This window comes from Manis javanica, chromosome 9, assembly GCF_040802235.1.
Source record: "Manis javanica isolate MJ-LG chromosome 9, MJ_LKY, whole genome shotgun sequence".
Taxonomy (NCBI): Eukaryota; Metazoa; Chordata; class Mammalia; order Pholidota; family Manidae; genus Manis; species Manis javanica.
Genome location: NC_133164.1, coordinates 88,229,125 through 88,252,911, shown reverse-complemented (window position 1 = coordinate 88,252,911; position 23,787 = coordinate 88,229,125). Strand labels below are relative to the sequence as shown.

The 23,787-nt window shown below is 48.8% G+C and overlaps 1 protein-coding gene and 1 long non-coding RNA gene across 7 annotated transcripts in view; both read right to left on the bottom strand.

Moving 5' to 3' along the window:
- The window catches only part of GATA6 (GATA binding protein 6), a 33,094-nt gene extending 19,865 nt beyond the window's left edge, over window positions 1-13,229 (bottom strand). The window contains exons 1-4 of one of the 6 annotated variants that reach the window (XM_037017787.2): window positions 9,292-9,427; window positions 8,322-8,433; window positions 5,756-6,921; window positions 1,165-1,331 (exon numbers count right to left, since the gene is read on the bottom strand). In XM_037017787.2, coding sequence (XP_036873682.1) covers window positions 1,165-1,331; window positions 5,756-6,884 — 1,296 coding nt within the window. In that variant the 5' untranslated portion in view covers window positions 6,885-6,921; window positions 8,322-8,433; window positions 9,292-9,427. The other 5 variants (XM_037017811.2, XM_037017817.2, XM_037017803.2 and 2 more) reach the window with 5 other exon arrangements.
- A 1,782-nt stretch (window positions 13,230-15,011) lies between these two features.
- The window catches only part of LOC118972345 (uncharacterized), a 122,511-nt gene continuing 113,735 nt past the window's right edge, over window positions 15,012-23,787 (bottom strand). The window contains exon 4 of the long non-coding RNA XR_012121175.1: window positions 15,012-15,260. This is a non-coding gene — a long non-coding RNA (uncharacterized lncRNA). The remainder of the gene's footprint in view (window positions 15,261-23,787) is intronic.

Sequence of the window (23,787 nt, the reverse complement as noted above, 5' to 3'; positions counted from 1 at the left end):
AAACAAAACAACTGTAAAACTAATCGCTTCTCTTTAAGGTGTCAGACTTACATTGTGATGCAATTTCACTCTAATCTATTTAACACAAACAACATGTGTAGATTTGTTCCTGCTAATTAGAGTGTAACAATTAAATAAATTACTCGGATACTTAAGATGTCTGGCATCTAACTGTAAAATATTTTACTTTAAAAGGTATTAGAGTATGAGTACTTGGCTAAACAATATTAGCCTTCCAGTGGGGCTTGAGCAGCTTTGATTTATTTTCTGTAATCATTACAGCAGTAAATACCCTCTACTAAAAATCACACCTAAAATGACAATAGGAGATTGATTCCTGAAAAAAAAAAAATCAAATTTCCCATACTTGAAAACACAGTGAAACGTGGCCGCGTTGGCAGAAATCCCCGACTGAAGAACAACATGCATAGAGGCGGCGTTTTTCTCAAGTTCTGTGTAATCCTCCCAACAGACAGATTTCAAAATAACAAAGGTTAGAGTAAATAGATTTTCACCAGACTCGAAGGCAACCAAAACACGGGTGGAATTTGGGGCTAAAACCTGTCTCACTCCGAGATGAGGTGGAAGGGAAAAAAATCGGAGGAACCCAGAACGTGGCTGTGGGGAGAAAGGGACTGCGGGTCCGCAGTTGTCCTATTCTGTTTTTGGGGGGTGGGGAAGGGATATTATAAACAAGCATGGTTTTCAATAATAAAATCCAAAGCAGACCAAACAGTACACAGCGAAAAAAATCTTCCTTTAGCTGACCTGGGTCGGTATAGTCTTTTCCTCCCTGGAAGTTAACCAACATTACTAATTTCTTGGGTCTCCTTTCAGAATTATTTCAGTGCATTTTACAAATACATCCAGAGATAATAGTTTGGTTTTTTTTTTTTAATTTAAGGACGTCTTCCCTGTGCATAAAGGCAGGGAAAAGGCTGTCTTTGTTCCCCAGCCGCTGGTTACGGGATACCCTCCATTGCGCCCCCAACCCTACCCGTGGGCGCAGATATGCCCTGAGGGCACAGCTCCGGCCAGACCCAGGCGGCCGCCCGCAGCACCTGTCCCCGCGGGGACGTCCAGGGGGCCGGGCGGGAGCTCGCGGGCCGCAGGAGGGGTGCTGCCCGGGGCCCGGCCGCAGGGGAGGGCGGCGCCCGCACTCACCACGCGCTTCTGGGGCTTGATGAGGGGCCGGCTGAGGCCGTTCATCTTGCTGTAGAGGCCGCAGGCGTTGCACAAGTAGTGGCCGGTGCCGTCCCGCCGCCAGAGCGGCGTCTGGATGGAGCCGCAGTTCACGCACTCACGACTCTCGGGCAGGTCCTCCAGCAGGTCTGAGGCGAGAGCAGGGACCGGGGGGCGGGTGAGGCCGCGCCGCACCCGCCCCTCCCTCAAGCTCCCCCGACACCCCCGCAACCCCTATCCCGCTTCCCGCCCGTTCCCATTCCCACGGATCTCTCGCTCAGCAGCCCAGCCGGGAACCGGTCATCCACGTCCTCGCTATCGATCTGCTGCGCGTTTGTCCAATACTTTTACACCCCTGGGTCGCCCCGTGAAAAGCCCAGGGAAGTAGGAGACCGGCCATGGAATCCGAGCCCAGATCATCTGCCTCGTCTCCAAGGACCTCAGATATGAGATGAGTTGTGGCGGGATCGGTTTAGATCCCCTGACACCTCTTTTCCAGCTGTTCCCAAGCTTTTCAAAACTGAAATCCATCATGATTACAGTATGCCACTTGCCAAACCCCAGGAAGCCACACTATTAACGCTGACCACTGACCTGCGCTCCAACCCGAAAAGAGCCTGGACCACAGGGACGTTACCTTATTTTATCTCAAATAGTTTTTTTATCCCAAATAATATCTACCACCCTGCCTTTTCCCCCAATAAAAAGCAGACAAGTGAAATCAGAAATACTGTTCTTGGGCTTTTGTGTCAATTAATGGGAAAGTGCCCCACGTCTAAGGGAAAAAAAGGTACTAACATTAATAACCACAGAGATAATGTTAAGACTTTTTTTCATACCACAAGGACCAAACTAAAATATCCCAATTTCGACACGGGTCTAATTGCTTCTATCTGCACACATTTCTACAAAGAGTTGATATTTTATTGTTCAGAAAATTACAAAACAGTCACTTTGCTAAATAAACCTTTCCTATTTTCCTGCACAATTTCAGCTTATGCCATCTACCTAAATTGTGTTTATGTCATTTTCCTATTTGGTTGCTTTCAGAGCTCACAACTGAACTGAACCTGTTAATAATAATAATAATAAATCTTAAGAGTAAATGGTTGTAACATTAATTACTTCCCCTCAACTAGGTTAAATATGAAGGAATAAAGAGGTAAATTCTTACCTTACTAAGTATACTTAAAATAGACTTCTTTAAAAAGTATCTCCTGTTTAGGGTTATTTATGTTATAGTAGATTTGGATCCTCCAATTTTGCGTTCTTTAAGGAGCCATTTCTGAATTAATTTTAAAAGTCAATAAACATTACACTCTATAGAGTTTTATTTGAAGATTCTATGTGCTAGGGAGCCTTTCTGTTCCTTCTCATTCCCAAGCAGTTTATAGCTTGTTTCTACCACGGGCTGTTTGTTGTAAAGATATTTATGTGTCTTTGGCATTAACTGCTTTTTAATTCCATTAATAATATTTACCCCACAAAACAAGTCTCCTTCCTTCTCAAGAAATAAGTTTAAAAGAAACTAGCATCCTACAGAACTCCAGTTCAAAGTTGTCATGGGGATACTGCAACTTCCAACACATCACAAAGATTTATTCTTCTCCGCCCTTAAAAGCCACTATTGACTGCAGTAATCAGTAAAATGCTCAGGACTTCAAGGACACTGAAGTTAAACAAGGTATTTGTCTTTGTTGTTGACTTTAAAATGTTACCTATCAGAGCCCCTCTCGATAGAGGAGTGGAGCATTCCCTGGAGAACCAGCCCTAGGCTGGCCTCCTTCCCCCAGGCTGAGAACAATAAAGACTCCCGGGACAGGATAGTGTGCGCTCTCCAGGTAAATCTCTTCATTCTTCTGAAAAACCAAAGACAAATCTGAAACTCCACTTGGGACAAATGAAATTTGCAGTTTGCTTATTTCTAACTAAAATCTATAGCCGCCATTCCCTCCCTACCTCTCCCAACCTTCACCTAGCAGCCACAATCCCGTAACTGACCAATATAAGAAAAAACATTTTTTTAATAAAAATTACAAAATCTCATTGTGCTGGAAGCGCGCCCATCAATTTCCCCCTACAGGAAATCATCCCTCTCCTAAGGCATGGCTGCTTTGGGTGCCGCTGGGGAACGACAGACCCGGGACAGACGGATACAGCCAGCGAATGTCATCACAGAGCCCAGGGAATGGAACACATTTCAGGAGGAGCTCAGGAGGGCGCTGGGCCCAGGACTGAAGGACTGAGAGGACCCTGAGCTCACACCAGGACTCCTGAGCAGGTACCCACCACCAGAACAGACAGCAGAAAAGTGTCAGAAGCAAGTTCCCAGAGTTCTCCATACTGTGCAAGCTGAGAAATCTCATGGCTCAGGTTTTAGCCCTACTGTTTGCTCAAATCAATTAAGGAGTGCCTCCAAAAATGGTTTGTTTAAGAGAAATCAAAGTGAAGAAGCAAGGAATCTAGCTAGGAAGCTGGGAGGAGAGGGTCGGGGGGTCAGGTGGAAGTCTTTCTAGCATAGGAACACCTGTGAGAGTTGGAGCAAAGTTTGGGTCATTGACCTCCCCCTTCCCCTGAACTGGCTTATTCTCAGAAGCTTCCTGCGTTCTTAAAAGAGTATGCAAAAACTGGGTGTTCCAAAACCCCTACCCATTTTTGGGTTTTGTTGTTTGCTTTTTTAAAATATACTCTGGGTCTACAGAAGGTTTTTCTAACTTTTCAGTGTCCTATTCAGAAGGTGAAAAATAAGGTGAAAGGATAAGCTGAGTTAAAAGCTAAAAGAAACATACCTTGCCTGCAATGTACCCCACTACCTCTAAATGGATTTTATACAGAAACAGTTACTTTAAACATCTGCAGACTCCGTTTTGGACTACTACTCTTTCTCAGTCCTGTGAAATGCTGGAGGACTAGAGGAAGGAATGTGGAGAACATGCAAAGGTGTGTCAGGGAACAGGCAGAGCTGCAGGAGATCTTACTCCAGTTGCAGCTGCCCCCTGCCAAAATCAAACTCCCTTTCCGATTTCCTGCTGGATTCCTGACTGACAAAAGCCTCACACCCTAACCACCAATCCTCTTCTCATCCTTTGAACTTCCCTCATCTCTGTCTCTCTACTCCTGGGAGCCAGACATAGGTCTCTATGCAGCAGAAAGGGTAACTGTCTCAGCTCTCCACTCTCCTCAGCAGGCCTCCACCCGACATTCTACAAATAGGATAGAGATGATCTCCAAGGCCAGTTTGCAGCGGAAAGAGGGAATTTTTAGACCAAAATTTTAGAGTCAGTGGAAGAAAAGAGGAGGAGCTAGTTACCAAAGAGCCTGTTGCCCCCTCCTAATATTTCTAGGCAAGGGCTGTTCAAACCAGATCCCTCACATTCAGGACACTAGCATTTCCAGTATGTCTTTTGAACACAAAGTTAGCAATGACCCCTCTCTATCCAATGAATCAGAGCCCCTAAAAGACTTGCTGTCCCTAAACAAAGGGCTGAGACTCCCAGACCAGGGGTGGGAGAGCACCATGTGGGATAACTTGGGCAGATGCACTGCCTTGTCTTTGCCACCTCTGTGACTACCACAGCTCCCAGGAAACAAATGACCGCCAAAAAAAAGGTTTTGCTCTAGGAATCTTCCAGGTTATATCCAACAGGTTAAACATAAAAAAGAGAGATCTGTGAAAGTACCAGGAAGGACCCAGAATGAGGCAGCTGGGAAAAGAAGCCACAGTCCCTTTGTCAGTCCAGACAACACAGTTCACACCCTCCCCTGCCTGAGCAGAACACTTCTCACAACGGGGTGTTTCCAGGCATTTTGACAATTGTGTTTTCCCGGTTCACCCCAAACTGCTCGGTAAGAGTGGGATTGGAAACTGAAAGTTTTTCCAATTGGTGGGCTGAACTCGGCAGGAAAAACAGATGTGGGAGCTCCGGAGACTCTGGGTCCAAGCCTGGCAGGGGCTGGCAAGGGCAGCAGGCCCCTGGGCCCAGCTGACATCAAACAAAAAAAGGGCCAATCTGCCAGCTGTCTCTGCTGATAGTCACAAGGTGGACCAGTCTAGGTGTCCTCTCTTCTTTACTCTCAGAGAAGGGGGTTGGATGCCAACAACATCCTTAAGTCCTTTTCCACTGTCAAGCTCTTTTACATACTCTCCTTGTAGAAAACACACACTTTTGGGGAGCTGAGTTAGGTGAGGCTGTGTGTGTATGTGAGAAGAGAGTGAGTCAGGTGCCCAACACTCTCCGAAACTGACCTCCTCCCACCTCAAACGGAGTCTCCCTCTTGCATTCAGGCAAACGAGGGTCTGCGACAGGGTTCTGGCCCTGTCAATTCCCTCTGGGGGTCATTTTCCCTAATTGCCCACCCCATTCACTACTCATGAATCTCATCAAAGTCCCTCCAGCTTCTCCAGGGGGCTGAAGTGTATATGCTCTGGGTAGCCAAGGCTTGGCAGATACGCCTGTAGACAGGCCGACCTCGGGCACCCAAACAGGAAAGCTCTAAAAACAAGGCCCAAGTCAATAAGCCGCTCCACAGCTCCTTGCGCGTCCCCACCCCCACGCTGCAGCGCGACTCTTACCTGCGCTGGGGCCTCGCGGCACCGGGAGCGGGGCTCCCGCGCGGCTCTGCAGGCTGTGGAGCACCGGGGTCTCGAAGGGTCCAGCGGGCCAGGCAGGCGTAAGCGGTCCACCCACATAAGGCGAGTAGGGGTTCGGGTGGTGGTGGTGATGATGGTGATACGTCCCGTTCAGCGGCCTGGCGGCCGACAGCGAGCTATACTGGTGCTCGCGGCCGCCCATGGCCGCGAGGCTGCCTCCGCCACCGCCGCCGCCCACGCCGCCCGCGCCGCCGCCGCCGGCCGCCACGTAGCCCCCCGGGTCCCGCGCTGCGCCGTTGGCCATCGGCGGGCTGGGCGAGTAAGGGAAGCGCGCGGAGACATGCGCTGCGGCCGAGCTGGCGCTGCCGGGCCCGGTGGCCCCGCCGCCTGCCGCACCGCCTGCGCTGCCGTAGGGGGGGCTGTCGGCCGAGGCTTGGGGCCAGCCGGGGTGCGCGCCCGCGCCGCCCGCGTGGTTGGCGGGCCCGCTACCCGCCCCCTGCAGGTAAGGCAGGCCGGGCAGCATGGAACCCACTCGCGTGGTGGGCACATAGACAGGGGAGCTGGCCGCGGCCGCGGCTGCTGCAGCGGCAGCCGCCGAGTGCACGAAGCCTCCGGGCGCGCCGTCGTAAGCGGCTGGCCCCTGGCTGGAGAGGGCGGCGAGGGTCTGGTACATCTCCTCGGGTTGCTCGGGGGCGAAGGGGCTCAGCTTGGCGCCGCGGCTGGACCACAGCAGCTTGCTGGCGGTCGCGGCCTGGTCGAGGTCAGTAAAGAGCAGTAGGTCCTCCCAGCTCGACAGGGCGCTCCCGGGGCCTGCGACCCCGGGCGCCGATGGTCCGTGGGGAGCCGCGAAGGGATGCGAGGTGTAGGGGCTGAGCAGCAGCGAGCGAGCCGAGGGTCCCACCGCCGCCTCCGTGTCTAGCTGCGGCGTCCTGCAGTTGCTGGCGCCGCCGAGGCCGCGCTCCCCACCCCGAGAGCAGCAGGAGGAGGAAGAGGAGATGGGGGAAGGCGGCGTGGAGGGCTCCCGCGCTGGAAAGGCTCCGGGATCGCTGGCGTCCGCAGCCGCGGCCCCGAAGCGCTTCGGCAGGCACCAGCCGCCGTCAGTCAAGGCCATCCACAGTCCCGCGCCGCTCCAAGCTGACTTCTAGCTCCTGAGGCGAGGTGGGGTGGCGGGGGGTGAGACCGGGGCAAGAGGATAAATAAAAAAGCATTACCAAAAGGGGATGCTGTCATCTGACACTCCCTTTCCTAGCTACTGAGACTCTAGAAAGACCCCGATCCTGCCCTGGGCAGTGGGGCGGCGTTGGGGCAGGAGAGAGGAATGGAGCCTGCTCAGCCGCCGCAGGGTCCTCCAAGGCCCCGGCTCTGAGCCCTTTCTCACCCGCGCTGCCCGAGTCCCCTCGCCTCCCCGCCCACCCTCCGCAGCATCCTTCATCCGCGCGTCAGATCTCATGGGTGACTGAGAGGCTGGCTGAGGTTTCCCTTCTCCCCAAAGTGGCTCCCTCCGGGTGATACAGAAAAGAACTAAGTAGCTGTGCGTGTCGGCGCTGCCTCATCCCGCCCTCCGCTGCGGGTGCCCCTCTCCCGCCGTGCCTCAGGGTGAGGGATGCCCGCGTGAAAATCATGAGCGCAGAGAAGGAAACCTGTTTCCGAAAACGAAACCTCCGCTTCCTCCCATACAGACTCTCCCGGAGCTTTCCGGACTGCGCGGACGAGACGGCATGCGAGCCCCAGAGAAAAATGCAGTTCAGCCCAGGGAAGGTGGGGAGCCGGGCAGAGACGGCCGTCTCGGACCTTCCGGGCCCAGGCAGTGCTGGGTGCCCGCGGGGCGCCCGCGGAGCGGAGGTCTCACGCCCAGCCCGCGGACCCGTGGCGCCGCACACCTTAGACACGGCTCGCGTCTGCAGCCATAAGCGCGCGCGGTCGTACCGGCTGGGCCACCCTCGTCCACCCCGCGGTCATCCCCAGCCACGGAAAGGCCACACCGTTCCGGGATCGACGCAGCGGGGTGGAGCGGAGCGCAGAGAAAAGGAGGGGGAAATGTGAGGGGGGCGTGAGACCGCCCCGGAGAGAGGCCACCCCAACGGGGAGGGCAGGAAGAATGACAGGGAGACTCGGAGCGGGTGGAGGAGGGAGACGAAATGCAGCCCAGCTGGCTTCTGGGCTGCTTCTCCAAATCGCCTCGGCTCATCGGAGATAACCATACTAAAATTAATGCCCACACACAGTCCCAAGCTAGATAGCAAGAAGTCTCTGTCTGCCCGCCTGACTACCGGCTCCCGCCCCTTTGCGCCGAGATAACTCGGAGATAAGGCTGCGCGCAGATAAGCGCTTCGGGGAGAGCGAAACACACCAGAAGTTGGTCTGCGGTGTCCCGGGTGCCTGGGAGCCGCTGCAGCCGGCCGTGAGGGTAGAAGGGAGACTCCCTGCGTCCCAGTCGACCGCGCCCGCAGAGGGACGGGAGCCCGAGGGCCTGGGGCCCGCGACGGGCGGGGGGGGAGGGGTAGAGGAAAGGAAGGGAGAGCACGAGCGAGAGAGGAAGCAGCCGAACCTCGGGTGGGTGCTGCGCATGGAGAACGGCGGCGGCGGCGGGTGCTCTTGGGTGCGGAGGGAGGCTGAGGGCGCCGGCAGGCGAGCGCGAGTCCAGGGTCTGCGCCGCGCGGCTGGTGAATAAAAAGGAGAGAGGAGGCGCCTCTTACTGCTCTGCCGGAAAACTGCAGCTGCGCTCCTGATTGGACTCACCCAGCCCTAAACAAACAGCGCTCGCCGAAGGGTGCCAGGCTGTGGGTCGGAACTGCGCCGTGCGAGCAGCTGGGCGCTGGAGGTGAAGAGGAGGAGGAGGAGGAGGAGGGAGCGAGGGGAGGAGAGAAAGAGGGTGGGGAGAGGACGCGGGCGGCTGGGGGAGGGGAACGCGCAGCCCAGGCAGACAATGAGCGTCGCGCTACCCGCGGGTGTGGGCCGAGCTGCGAGCACCGTCCTGGCAGTGGGGGCGAATCCATCGAGGGGGCGCCGAGCCCTAGGACTCCCGGGGAGGGGCGGAGGTGGTAGGACGCCTGACCTGGCTGGCGACCCACACCCATCCTGCGGCGGAGCACTTTCCTCCGCCCCCAGCTACACATGCACTCCCGGGGGCGGGGATGGTGTAAGGTGGGGGGGGTGGCACGGGAGGAGTTGGCTGTGCACAGCCCTGCGCAGCCACCACGGCAGAGGGACGCGCCGACTCCCGGGTCAGCGAGCCCCCAGAATGAGAGGGGAAAGTGCTTTGCTCCTCTGGTCTTCTCCGCCCCTCCCTCCACGTTAAATGAGCTTTTTGCTCCGCATTCGAATGTGACCGACCTTAAACTTTACTCGACCTCTTGAGACCCTGGGGCTCAGGTGGTGGTGGCTGTGGAAGGGCGAGGACCCTATCTTATGGGAAAGAAAGAAATCGAGTACCCAGCTCCCTCTCCGCCCTGCTTTTTAGAAATGTATTAAATTCCTAGGAGGTTTCGGGAACTTCACGTCGGCACTCCCCAGCTAACCTTTGGGAACTTTTAATTCGGGGTCGTGGTGTACAGAAAGGTTAGTCCCTGAGGTTCGCAGGATGAAAAAGGGCTTCCAATCGTGCCCCGAAATGCTCTCCGAGTTTGAGTGTCCCGTTTGCTCTGAGCTTTCCCTGCAGAATTTAAGGTAAGTCCCAGATTAGTCGCTGGAAAAAGGGGGGACCCAGCGCGAAATAACGCTTACACACACACACACAAACACCTTCTCTCCCTCCAAATTGTTATCACGACTGTGTACAAACTGATACGGTCCTTAGCCGGCAAAGGGGCTGGAGATGAACGGGTTATCAGCGTTGATCTGTCAAGCAGCAAGTCGAGCGGCTGCAGTTTCGTCCGCGGCAGGAGCCGTGATATATGTCTCGCTCCCTTTCGCTCACAAAAAGATTTGTTCCGACAGACCTGAAACCAGAAGGCTGCAGAGAGTTTTAACTAGGGCAGGAGGAGTTGTTTTGTGGGAATGGGTTTTTACACTTTTTTCCCCAGGGTAAATCAAAGTAAATGATTTTCTAAAGGTCAGTTTCCCTAAAAGCGTTCGCGCTCTGGTTTTTTGTTTTTAATTTTGTGTTCTTTCAGTTGGGGAAGGAGCCAAAACAGAGTTGATCCAGGTTAGATAGGACACTGTAAACCGTAGTCTCAAGCGATTGTGAGACCTCGTCGCTCTGTGTGTTTTCTCTCAATGGAACCCTAGGGCTGTGAACCCGTGTATCCTGCAGGGAGAAGGGGATGGGGCCTGGTTATGTGGGGGTGGAGGGAGCCAAATCGTGGAAGTTGGCAATAATTCTTTTTTTTTTTCATTCTTAGTTGTAAATTGCTGCTTAACACTTCTGAATTTTAAATGCTACTGAGAAGGTCCATAAACCGTTCTCATACAATTTAGGCACTTTTATTGCATTCCTCTTTGCCTCCCCCGATTACTGTGGCGGCTCCCATTTTCAGTGTGGCCGCAATTGGGAAAGACTGAAGGTAGAAAACTGGAACGGAGACTGGCGACTGGAGCAGAATCCAGGGGCTTTAAAGTTTAACCTGAGTTCGATCGAAAGCGACTACAGAAAAGAAGGTCCGGCGTCTGCCGTCCATTCGACTCCGACCAGGGCTTCAAATGCCTTTCTTTTCGTTTTTACGTGAGTTCCGACCAAATTTTTAAATAGTCTGAGTTTTCAGAAGCTCATTTGTAAGCTTTTGTTCCAGAAATGTGGACATTACATTTCATTTCCTTTGAGTCCAACTGTTTTGAAATGTCTCTCGGTTCTGCTCTTAAAAGCAAAAAAAAAAAAAAAAAATTATTTTAAATTCCTATCTCACTGAGGTGATTTCTATGAAGTCAAGTTAACAAATCCTCTAGCTAAGTGAGAGTCCAGGCTGTGAACGGACTCCACTCCAGAGCCTAGAGACCAGGGGGGTGAATCTGATTCCTGCTGTGTTTTCCTCCATATTTGCAAGGACGGGGGTGTCCATGTGAATAAGTTTCCTTGGACAATAGTTAACCCCCAGGGACCTGCTTTTCCCGCAGCTCTGCGGCAGCGGTGAGAGGGACTCTGGAGCTGGCAAGGCAGGGGCAGAGGTGAGCGGCGGGACAGACACCCACCGGTTCCCCAACACCCGGATTCTGAGGGCTTGCCAAGGGACCTGGCATTCTACCCCCATCCACACCCCCATTCCCAATCTCTTTTTTAACATTGCCTAAACGAAGAGGTGGGGAAAGGTAATTGTTTGCTCCTTTGAAGGGTCACTTGTTTTCCAACTAAAGGAAGGAATGGGTAGTGAAAAGTTTTTCTTTTCAGCTAACTTAAAAATAAAACTGTTTAACCTGTAGAATTTATTCACACAGAAAGCTGCCTGACCCTTCCAGTTTATAGTGTTCCCAGTGCATCGGCTTTAGCCCTGGGGACAACACCCCCAGGGAGCAACACATTTTCAAAACCACCCCCTCGGGCCTCAGGCTCTGAGCTTTCTCTGAGTGCCCCAGAAGGCGAGCGGAATAGGAGGTGTAGATGGAAGAGTGCACCCCAAACTGGGAGAAACTCAAGGCTGGAGAAGGCGTGCACAGTTCTCCAGTAGACAGGCAGGCGCTTAGAAGTTCTGTTTTCTTTGCGATTGCTCTCTTTTCCTTTTCCTTTTCCTTTCCCCTGTCTCTTTCTCTTCCCCTCCTCCACTTTTTTTTCTTTTTTTTTTTTTTAGATATTCTGATCTCAAACGAAATCGTTTCTCTCCGGACTATTTAGACCTAAGGAGAGGCCCTCCAGCCTGAGTAGTCCTGCCTCCGTAAGCCTCCCTCCTCGCCCTCCGAGAAGGGCTGGCTCCTGGGCGCGGCCTGTCCCCAGGGCTGATTTATTTGGGCCGCGCCACACCGCTATTCACGATTCGAATCCAGCCAGAACCCAGCAGCCAATTGGGCAAGGGGCGGGGGCTTCGCTGCCAAACGAGAAAGTGTGTTGGGGACCCGGTCGTGCGCTGCTTCCGGAGGAGCAGCGAGACCCGGGCGGGGACCGGCGTCACGACTCGCACGCATTCACCTCCGCAAACTTGAGCCCATTACGTTGTCATTCCGCAAAGCGCCCGGCTGCTTCAGCGACATTTCGGCAAGAGAATGCGACTTCTGACTTAAAACAGTTTTAAATTGAGAGATTTTTTTAAAGCCAGGTTGATTGGGCCTTCTTGCTTATCCCATATTTCTCCCTGTCCCTGGGAGGCTTTTGCCAAGGGCATGAGGTCACCTCGGCGCCCCCCACCCCAGCCACAGTCCGGGCGCAATAGCCGTCTCCCCCCCCCCACCTCCCAGCGGCTGTCAGTCCAACACAGGCCATCGCCCAGAGTCCTGACAGCAGTTTGCGGAGAGAGGGTGGTCGTTTTGGTTTTTAATTCTCGAAAACCCCAAAATACCCTTTAGAAATGTCAGGTGGTGGCGGCGGACGCGCGAAAACGGTCGTCCCCACCCTGCTCCCTCTTCTCTCCTCCCTCCGCCGGTCAGTCGGGGTGGGAGACCCGCAGCGCCGACGCCGGGCCGGGCGCACGGAATCGGTGCGGCGGCCCCTCGGCCCGCAGCCCCGCGCGCCGCCGGCGGCCGCCAGCACGGCGCGGAGGTGGGCGAGCGGCGGCGGCGCGCGAAAGGTCACCGCGGTGGCATTCCTCTCCGCGCGCTGTTTACGTGACTTAATGTACTTCGTGCGCCGCGGGTAGGTTAGGGCCGCGATAAGGGGGCGGCCGGGGGAGGGTCGCCGTAAAAGCCCCTTGCTGGGCGCCTTCCAGCCCTCCCTCATCCATTAACCTTTTTACTTTCTTCTTCCCTCTCTCTTTTAAAGCTTGTTATCTAGGCCACCCAATGACCGACGAAAGATTTTCCCTCCCTGCCTCTCCCAAGGCCGCTTTAAACCAAATAAATTTAGCTATTAAGGGCCAAGATGTCTGACAAAAGATCGAAAGGTGTCTTTCCGCGATCGCTTAAAGAAACCAAGGAGCAGCTTGTGGCCCTGGGATCCCGATAAAGACATTCCACCCGGCGCCGGCCTCCCTCCCCGCGGCCTGGCTGCGCGCTGGACGCTGAGATCTCCGCCTCCGCCGCCCAGGTCCCGGGTGGGCCCGGCGGGACTGCGGCGCTGCGCGGGGAACGCGGAGGTCCGCAGCCTGCCGGGCCCGGGAATGCCAGGCTCCGTGGAATTACAGGCGGGAGCTGGGTTCCCGAGACAGTCAGCCCCCTTTGCACTCTGCAGAAAAACTAAACCGAGCTCAAAGGAGCCTACATTCCCATCCCATTTTTATTATTTTCTGACACTGGATAATACCACAACGCCCAACCATCCCTACCTTTCGGCCCGTCTTCCTGCAGTTCTCCTAAGGGGCAGCGCTACTCCTCACCTCGGGAATGGGGAGCAGACCTTGTTTGGAACCCCAGGCAGAACGCGGTGGGTGGAACCGGGCGGCTGTATGGGACTGGCGAATGGGGAGGGTGCGGACTCGCAGACTAACGGCGTGCAGGTGGGAGGCAGAGGTCCAGTCATCCAGTCATCCTCAGGTTGGGTTTGGTTTTGAAGTGTGGTATTTACTATCATTATTAATTACTACTGGCATCACTACATAAAACTTAGGGCTGCCAGCTGGGCGCAGGCCCAGCACCTAGGATAATCCCTTCCTTTTCACTAGGAGTATCCAGTTTCCTGATGCAGAACTGGAAAGTGGGCTTAGGGAGTCAGATGCCATGTTTTTGGGTTTCCCTCAGAGAGTGGTTTCTTCTCCCCGTAAGTAGATGGAGCATTTCCCCATACTCCAGGCCCACACAAGCCATTCCCACTGCTTTTAAATATGGCTGCATAAAAAGCTGAGGGTGGCAGTCAGCCCCACTTGGCTTCCTGAGGAGGGGCTTATTTGCATGTCTTCTGCCTTCCCCCATATGTTCTTCTGTGGTTACACAGGAGACAGAACCCTGAACTCCAAAGGACAACCCAGCATCTTCAGTTTCTGTCACCTCATGTTGGGCCCCAGAAGTTAAGGATGCCTGTCTTTTCTCACCACTCCTTCCAAATAAGGTGAACTCCAAAATCATCCACTTTATCTGATCCTTCCCCCTCACCCAGCCTCTAGGGATAGGAAAAATCAGACCATCAGAGGAAATGGGATTTCTGCTCTCAAAAAGGTGAAAGAGGTGCAGAAATTTCCAACCCACTAGACAGATGGACCTGGGCCCTCCCTGGATTTTGTTGGTATCACTAGGTGTGCAGACAATGCCAGTTCTCCAGTCAGGGGCCAGATGCCCCATGCAAGAATAGTCTCAGCTCAGAAACTCGCTTTTCTCTTCTTGGGAGCCCTGGGGGGAGGTGAGCTGTTGCAGAGGGGAAACAGGAAAAGAAGGTGATAGGCTTTTGGAGGTCTGCTAACTAAACGCTCCTCCTTGAGTCAAATAAAGAGAAAAAAGGTGCCCAAGAAATTTAAAAATTACTGCATTTGCTACCCATGCATATGACCTCTCCACTCAGTTATGTGGCAGATATGCAGAGAATTAGGACCAAAAGGTTGTCTACCCATATGCAGTGCTCCAGTCTCCTGTACTTGCCCAACAGTACTGAGTACATACAGCTCAAAGAAGAACCAGAAGTTAGCTCCCAGCTCTAAAGTGTTTACAGTCTAGGTTGGCACCTCTGCAGAGCCGGTTAGGCAAAGTACCAGACATGACTTCCAAGAGGAACGGAGTTGCTGGAACGTTTTTTTTTTCTTTCTCCAGAAAAGTGCCCAGGCTCAGATTGTCCTCTAGGCATCTCAGTGAGTTTATAAAAAAGGGAGTCCCTCTAGGTCACACACAGAAGGAATTTTTGAGAGCCCAGACTTGGGGCTAGCCTGCCTGGGTTTGAATCCTGACCCCACCACTTTCTAGCTGTGTGACCAGGACAAGTTGCCTAACCTCTCTGTGCCTGGGCATCCTCAGCTGTAACATGGGGATGATGAAAGTACCGCCCATGCAATATTGTTGAGTGGATTAAAAGATTTCTTACATGCAGAGGGCTAATGGTACCTGCAAATAGTAAGTGCTATGTAAGTGTGAACTGTTAATACCAATTTCTGTTCTAAGACTCACATACACCAACCAAATTTCAGTTTCTTGTGTGACCCAACTATCCCCTGGAGCTAAATTAATTCAGGAAAGAAGTTCCTGGAAAACCCATTAACTTTGAGTCCCGCCAGTCACTAGAGGTCTCCAGCTTTTTCTGTGTACCAGCAGTGGAGACTTTATTTATTGCATAATGGTGGGAAAGGGGGGAGTGGGGAGTGGGGAGACAAACATTGGTCCTTTACTTGCTTTTGATTCCTTTGAAGAGGAAATGTTCCTTGCAGTTCCTCTTGCAATGCCAGCAGCAGACTCCAATGTCTTCTCCAGGACAAAGATAGTAATCTTGAGGCTCATCCTCTGCATCAAGAAAGGTATCCTGGTCCTTAACAGCACCCTGCCAGGGAACTTCTTTCTGGCAGTAGATAGGAGATAGATAACAGATGGGGCCATGAAGAAGGGCTATAGTGGGGACTGGCATTAGCTATAAGCACAGAAAAAGAACTAACTAAATTGACCTGGTCATCTAACTATACTTCTCTCATGCTCTTTACTTTTCAGTTTGGTGTTGCTATTTATGCAGGAGACTTATTCTCCTTTAATCACATTGTGTTAAGGAATAAAAAAATAAAGGTCACTGAGAAGCTATGTAACACATTATTAATAGAGGAAAATCTAGGCCATTCCAGACATTTTCCAGCGGATTTCCTTTCTGTTTTTTTCTTATGGCACCCCCGACTTCTAAAACAAGATCTAACCCTCAGTAACGAAAATTTAAAAAAAGAAATCCATGGGACATAACAAAGAATACTGTTCTCTAGATAAAATGACAGGGAAAGAAATTTGTTTTTCAGAAGGCAAAGTCTGGAGGGAACATAAAAGTCTGCCCCCCTGCAGGCTTCCAGCCGGGTTTGTGCCCAGAGCCTGTTTTCCTCTTGCCTCTGACAGTCCTGAGCTTCTCTCCGTTTGATTTACTAAGTGCCGTCATTTCTCCGCTCTTTACTTTCACAATCGCACATTCAAACCTGATAAAGTTCAAGACCCTGAATACTTGCAGCTTTCCCAGATTTACAGTCCTCCTGCCCCCCACCCCGGCCAGCATCCCGAAGCTGATTGAATCCTCATGGAAAGAAGCCTTGGGGGATCAGCAGAGAGCCAGCAGGTCCCAGAGGGTTGGGTCCACCGGGATCGTTGGCTCCCAGGTCAGCTCTGTTAGCCACCGAAAACCTCGGTAGCTTCCTTCCCCTAGAAAGTGATTGCCGACATCCGCTCATTTCAGTTTCAACTTCCAATTTGTAACCTGCCCATGGGCAGGTACAGGAACTGTAACTTGCAAAATTTTAAATTGGTGAGACTTGGATACAGAATCCTGGGCAGGCTGCATGCTTGCCTGATTTTCCTGGATCTGTTGAACTGCCTTGTGATTGAGGGCAAGCCACTTAACCTCTCAGTGCCTCAGTTGCTCCATCCATAAAATGGCAGAAATATTGCTTTGCACAAACATTAATCACAAACTAATGGCTTGGGTCCTCTTCCCTGCTCATAGCTCTGTCAGGGCCCCAGAGACCACTAGCATATGCCTGATCTGGCTCTTTGGATTCTGTCAGGTTAAATATAAACCTACAAGTTAATCTAAATACTATACCAATGGGCTAAACAAAAGGAATGATTCATCTCCAAAGACTGAACAGTTAACTTGGGCTCAAGTTTGCAAATCATTGAAATGTCTTTGGATGGGAGATGCTATCTAAATAACCTATTCTTGGCCTTCAAATATATAAGTGAACTAAATCACAGAACACTGACAAAAAGCAATTACTGATGATGAATACCCTTATTTCCAATACAGTTACTATACAGGGACTTCACAGTTACTAAGTAAGTAATTATTCAGATGATTTAATGTTTTCAATAATTTTGAATCATTAGGATTTTCTGAGTAGGTAAACATTTTGGATAGCTGTGGTTTAAGTAGGTCTTTTCAAATAACCACTATTCCAAGTCCATGAACTAAAAAGGTGTCACTTTTTTTTCTCCCTTAAAATTCATATTCTAAAGAAAGCTAAACTGTCATAATATCTAAGGAGAACATTATATTCGCCTGTGAGAAAAGGAAACAGAATTATTCCCTACTTTCTTCACAAGGTTCTTCTTTTCTTTTTTTCAACCTACCCAGTCAGGAGACACCCATTAGAGTATACTCCAATGTTGCTTTTTCCTGACCATCATAATATTCACCTCTACTGAGGTGAATAAAAATAGCAACTTGCCTTAATGGATATCAAATAACTTTTGCTGGCTACTCCTGAGCCGGATTACTGCTCTGTTTATAATACCACAAATTAAAGGCATGCAATTATCCAACAAAAGCAATACAAATATTACACCATTTTGAAAGACTGACCACCACATAGCCAGTGCCCAGCAGACTGCAGCCCAAAACCACAGCGTGGTTCCGCAAATAAAGCTGTCAACCTCTGCATTTCAAAAGCGTCTTTTTATAAAGAGTTCAGCATGCTTTGGGCAGAAGTGAAAAAGTCTTGGTGAATTGGAACAAGCCTTTCCAACGACTTCGCTAGTGGGCCGGCAGTGGAACCTGTCCATGCCTCAGCACTGTGGCTCTGTCAATCACCCCATATGGACAGTGAGAGCATGGAGCTCTGGATTCAAATCCCAGCTCTGCAGCTTGCGCTTTCTGACTGTGTGTCCTTAATATATGTTCCCTAATATCTCTACTTTGATTTTCCTTATCTGTAAAAACTACGTGGCAGTAAGAGTAGGCACACCAAAGAATTTTTATGAAGACTAAATGGGCTCATATTTATAAAGTGCTTTGAAGAGTGCCTGGCTCAACATACAGGAGATTCAGATTGTTTAATAAATAAGTAAAAATACCAACTTCTAATTCAGACCACCTCTTAAGGGGAAGGGAAATGACGGGGAAGACAGGAGGTACCAAGGGCTCAAAAAAGTCAGGTAGGAGTGTGATCAAAGGCATAAAGAAAAGATGTAGGAAGAAGGCTTTAAAAATATCAGACATTTCCTATCGGGGACTATTTGAGATCATAAACTGATCCTTTCTGTAGACAGCAGCTTCCAATGCGCTGCCTTCACAATGACAAATGTTCCAAGGATCGTGAATGGAGCCCCCGGCTTTTGCCCAGCAGAGCATGTTTATATCAGAGGTAACAGTGAAGGTTGCAAAGGCAATGAAACTCTTTCAGGGCATAAATATTTTAATATCTAACAAATGTGAAAGATCCTCCTTCCTGGCGGAGTTGGTAAACTTTCTCACTAGGGGGGGCACAGCATCCTGGCAAGAACTTGGCCAGGTGGGCCCCCCCAAGCTGTGTCACAGCGCCAACTGGTGTGACTCTAAAGATCATGAAAACCATCGCAAAACCAGCAAAGGCTGCCCCAGAGTGGCTTCCCCACACCATGGCCCCGCTTCTTTCTCCACCCCCAACCACACTCACATGAGGGTGGAGCCCCCGCTATGCTCAGGCAGCGGGGTGCTCACTGTACCTCACAGTGGCTCCCAGGTGGCTTATCTTTACCACATCCCTGTGCTCCTCTAGTCCGTGAGACTGAGGAGCATGGATCGCATCTCATTCATCTTGGTATCCCCACTGATGCACACAGTGTCTGACACAAAGCACTTGCTAAATGCTTGTTGAATAAACTATTGAATGTGAAAATACTGAACGTTTAAGATACAGTGCTCCAAGCCCAAAGCATAAAATCCAGCATTATCAATTTCATACCTTTCACACTAAAAATAGTGATCTCTCTATGTAACTTTTTAAAATTCAATTTTTTTCTTCTACATCCTCCTGAATAGAACCCTCAGCCAGAAGCTTTGAACACCAATTTTCATGGGGATTCCATATGGAAGAGAGTTGATTATCAAATGACATCATTGAAAGTCATTTTCTGCTCCAATATTCCTAATACAAACAAATCCTGACTATATAGCCTGTGGAAAGTTGCTAATCCCAGGCCTTGTGTGATTGTCCCTTAAAAGAGTTAATTTTTTATGAGGCTGTTATTGTGCTTTTACATCCCAGGCTTCATCTCAGTGTTGATGGATTTTGTATTTCATTGTATTCTACTACCTCCAACTTTGTGGAGGGCATCCTAATTTCTCCTAATTCATCCTCTTAAAAATCTTATATTGTCTGTATTCAGAATTCTGCATTAGCCAGTAATTGATGAGACCTAATGGAAAGAGAATTTTAAAAGAATTTAATGGCTAATAATGCAAATCAGTAAGAATTTATTAAACATCAACGGCACCCCCAGCACCATGGACATGAGGCAGAGACGTAATTTCCATTTTCCATGCTGGCCACACTCTCCCTATTGTTTCCATCATGCAATATTAAGGAACAGATTTCAGTCTCAAGAGCAACTGTCTTTTGCCTTGAAGTATAACATAAAGGAATAGATTTATGACTGGCACCCACCAAAACTAAAATAGGATACGGTCACACCAAAAAAGGGAAAAGAATACAAGAGAAACAAGGGTCCCTTCTCAAGGGCTCATTTTCATACAGTGTCAAGTTCCTTTCATTTTTGCTGAAATCATTTTAAGAACACTGTCACTTACATTTTCCATTGTGTTATTCAGGGTGATCAAAATTCCACTTCACTGGAGGGGGACATGTCTAGTGTGAGAACTGGTGCCCTGCTTGAAAACTAGCCATTGTCCACACCAAAGGTCCTCCCTCCCTGGCAGCCCCCAAATATTCTCGAAACAGGACAAGACCTGCTAAGGAAATTAAGTTCGAACATACTCTCACACAAACCACAGAAGGTGGAGCACCTTACAAGAATGCTGTAGATAAAGTTCCTGCCCTACAGAATACTTCTTTCAGGATTTGTCACCATAAAATATCTTACCTGATTAGATGCACCTCAAATAGATTCATAGCACAGTCCCAGACCTGCATTAGATGATGTGAGATAGGTCAGATGGCCTTTGGTCCCTTGTTCGCTTTCCCACTGCTCTGTAAACAGCCAGGACTCTCAGCAGGCTCCCCCACATTCAGCCCTTCCCTTTTTCCAGCCAGGTGGCCAAGGGGCTGATATGAGCTGGTGTGCTTCTGGGAGCTGATGGCTAATAATCAGCCCATCAGAGGTAACACATGCTTGATTCAGCGGGGACTTTGTGCACTAAGGTTTCTTCAAGGAGATGCTGGAACTCCAGACTCCTTGGGTGATTGTGCTGGAAAAGCCTCTTAGAAACATTTAATTCCTACCAGGTAGTCTATTACCTGCCACACCTATAGGTAAGGTAGGTTTTATATAATCATGATTCCAAGCAAGGATGTTTTTTACTTTAAGGCACTCTGTACTTACTTTTTCATGTTGAACCAAAAATGTTATGAATGATTGCATTTTTTTGTGTTGAAACCATATCAAGATGGCAAACACCTCTACTCTTAGAAAAAAGTCCCTGCTTTGACTAACCCATGGCTGGAGAAGGAGGGAATTACTATTCGCTTTTGCTTAGACATGTGAGCCATTTGGATCTCTCAGGTTTCCATAAAACTGACAAATCAAAAATGGAGTTTGCTGTAGGAAATTAGGTGTTCTGTGTATAAATATTTAGAGGCAAGATGTGAGCACTGTGCTGGAATTTCAAAAATGTTTAAATGATGGCAAATTCTCAACTGCTGTGGAAACAAATAAGTTACAGCTTGTTGAGTGGGAAGTGAACAATCTGCAAATGCGATATTATTCAAGAAGGCTGCTCTATTATAGGGATTCATTTTTACTTACATAAATGGGTAACAAAGAATCATAGAATATTAAAGATAGAAGATACCCAAACTTCACCTAATGTTACACCTGCTTGAGAAAACTGAGACCCACAGGGCCCACAAAAGTTCATTCGTAAGATATTTATTTGGAACTTGGAACAGATTTTTTTCATAGAAATAAATGCGATAATTGATGGTTAGAGCCCAAAGTGCTGCCCTTCCTCCTACTATACAGTATTGCAAACTTAAATAGTATTGTTTTCTAGTATTATTTACTGCAAATGTACACCATTAATCTACATTCTAGGTTAATATGAGCAACTGACTATCATTCATAACATCGTGTCAAAGGGAAGACACAGCCCTAGAGATGGACCATAGGATGCAAAAGACACCTTCACGCTTCTGTAAAAAGTCAGAGAATTACTGGTTCCAAGACACAGAAAATCTTCTCTAACTGGATTGAACAACGAGGGCATTCATATGTCTGTGTAACTGAAGTCAGAGAGGCAGTTTCCGAGTCAGTTTCACCCAGGGCTTCTGCTCTGCTTCTCTGCCACTCTCTCGTGTGTGCCTCCTCCACTCGTTCCTTTCATCTTTAGGTCACTTCTCTCAGGTGGCAAAGGAATGCTAATCATTCCTGTACACCCTGCACAGAAGAAGAGAGACAGAATCCTGGTCCTAGGATTTTAAGATTCATCTTAGATTGGATTCTGAAAGTCATGTGCCCACCCCTGAACCAATGTCCTTAACTTGCTAATGGAATGGCTGATTTGGTTAAGCCAACCAAGGGGTAAGGTTGAGATCGTCTCCTCCCCAGGTACACGGGTGATGATGTAAACTAAAATAAAAATGTGGGTCACAGAGATGGGAGAAGGGGAGAAAAAGAATACCAACAATAGACATTAAACCATCTTTTCCCATGGACCCCAACCCCAGCCACTGAGGCAGGTTTTATGTGGCACTGTGGAGCTAAGGAAGCTGGATTAACAGGGGCAGGCACACAAGTGTGGGGATCAGAGGAAGGAAATGGAAATCTTCTGTTCACTCCCCTCTAGAGTACATTCTACTCCCTTCCTCTAGGAGCTCCTGACCATAGGTCCCACTCTCTGCCTCAAATCCTGGCTGCTTAGACCTTCACTCCAGCTTAGAACTTTTGGATCTACCACCACCACTAGAAAGGAAGAAGTCAATAGAAAAATATATCTTTCCTTGCATCATTGAGAAAAAGCTACATGTCCTCCATCTTCCTCTCCTTCCTACTTCCTTGTCAAAGGGAAACATAAGGGCCCAAGAAATACATTATTCTTTCTCCCCTGACAAAATGGCTATGGTACCCACTGATTCCCAGCATACTTTGGGAGAAAACTATGGTGGCTTTGAATCCACTTTTGATGGACTCTCTTTAGTCAATCATGCACTAAGAATTACAGAGTAAACCATGACATTCTCAAAAGAAATGTGCAAAAAAAGTGGGATCAATCCTGCTTTCCCAACCACTCTCACATTAACAAGGTACACTTACTCAACTCTCTATAGAGTATCCTCTTTTTGAGTGGTTACAATGTTCATTCAGAAGCCAGCAAGCTGTAAAATGTAATAAATAGGCTTGTGATTGGAAAATAAGCTGGAATTGGATTCATGGCAATCAGTGAAAACACAGAAAAGTAAAATAAAAAAGGGTCAATTGCTCAAGCTTTTCAGTAAAATTATCCCACGTAAAGATTGATTTCAATCTCAGTTCCACCATACTCCAAAAATTCCACTTGCTAAAATGGTGTTTTCCCACTGTATGACTGGCTCAGAGCCCAGGGCTCTATCTCTAGAGCTTTCCACAGAGTTCCAAATAGTGCAGCCTTTGCTTGACTGGAAGCCTGGAAATAAATTATCCTCCTAAGGGTTAAATTTTAAGTAGTTAAGCTATTCTATTGCAATAATAATAATAGTGGACATGTTTGTAATAGCTCATAGTCACTTTAAATGCTGACTTAACAAAGGGATGGCAGTTAAAGGTCACCTACAGTAGGCACTGAGCAAAGCTTCCAGTCCAACACCTGGTTCCAGTCCCTGAGGCAGAATACAGTGGCAGAAAAAGACAAGCACCAAAATGGAATTTTTTTGTAATAATGGAAAATAATTTTTGAAAGTTTGGCTTTTATCATGTATTATTTTTGAAAATAAAGTTTTTGTTTCAGAGTGCAACAAATATATTCCTCAGAGTAGAAGTGAATGTTAAATTTTTTTCAAAAGTACTTTCTCCTTTTGACTGCTTCCTCTCACAAATATGTTCTCCTTTCAACAAGCATAATTTTATCTTTTGTAAGGAGAAAATGGCTCTTAATTTGAGGCCATGAATAAAGTGACAACAATCAGTGTAACAATATTAGCAGTTTTACGTTATTAATCACTTATTTGGGGCATCATTGCTCCTTCACTTTATCTTACAAGCTTTTTTAATATATTTTTTAAGGGTGAATGCTCTCTCCTCAATTTAAGTTGAGGTTTTCAGGCATGTTTTCCAAATTATCCACTCCCCTGTGCTTTACAGGGGCCTAGAGCTAAGTCTGAAGGAAAGGACTGGTTCATTCTCATCACAGTGAAAGCTGTTTAAAAGCAAAGGGGTTGTTTTGAAATCCTTGTTTCTCAACTGTCAGCATTTAAAATATACAGGACAGTTAGCGAGGATGTGGAGAAAGGGGAACCCTCCTACACTGCTGTTGGGAATGTAAACTAGTTCAACCATTGTGGAAAGCAGTATGGAGGTTCCTCAAAAAACTCAAAATAGAAATACCATTTGACCCAGGAATTCCACTCCTAGGAATTTACCCAAAGAATGAAGGAGCCCAGTTTCAAAAAGACATATGCACCCCTATGTTTATTGCAGCACTATTTACAATAGCCAAGAAATGGAAGCAACCTAAGTGTCCATCAGTAGATGAACAGATAAAGAAGATGTGGTACATATACACAATGGAATATTATTCAGCCATAAGAAGAAAACAAATCCTACCATTTACAACAACATGGATGGAGCTAGAGGGTATTATACTTAGTGAAATAAGCCAGGCAGAGAAAGACAAGTACCAAATGATTTCACTCATCTGTGGAGTATAAGAACAAAGAAAAAACTGAAGGAACAAAACAGCAGTAGACTCACAGAACCCAAGAATGGACTAA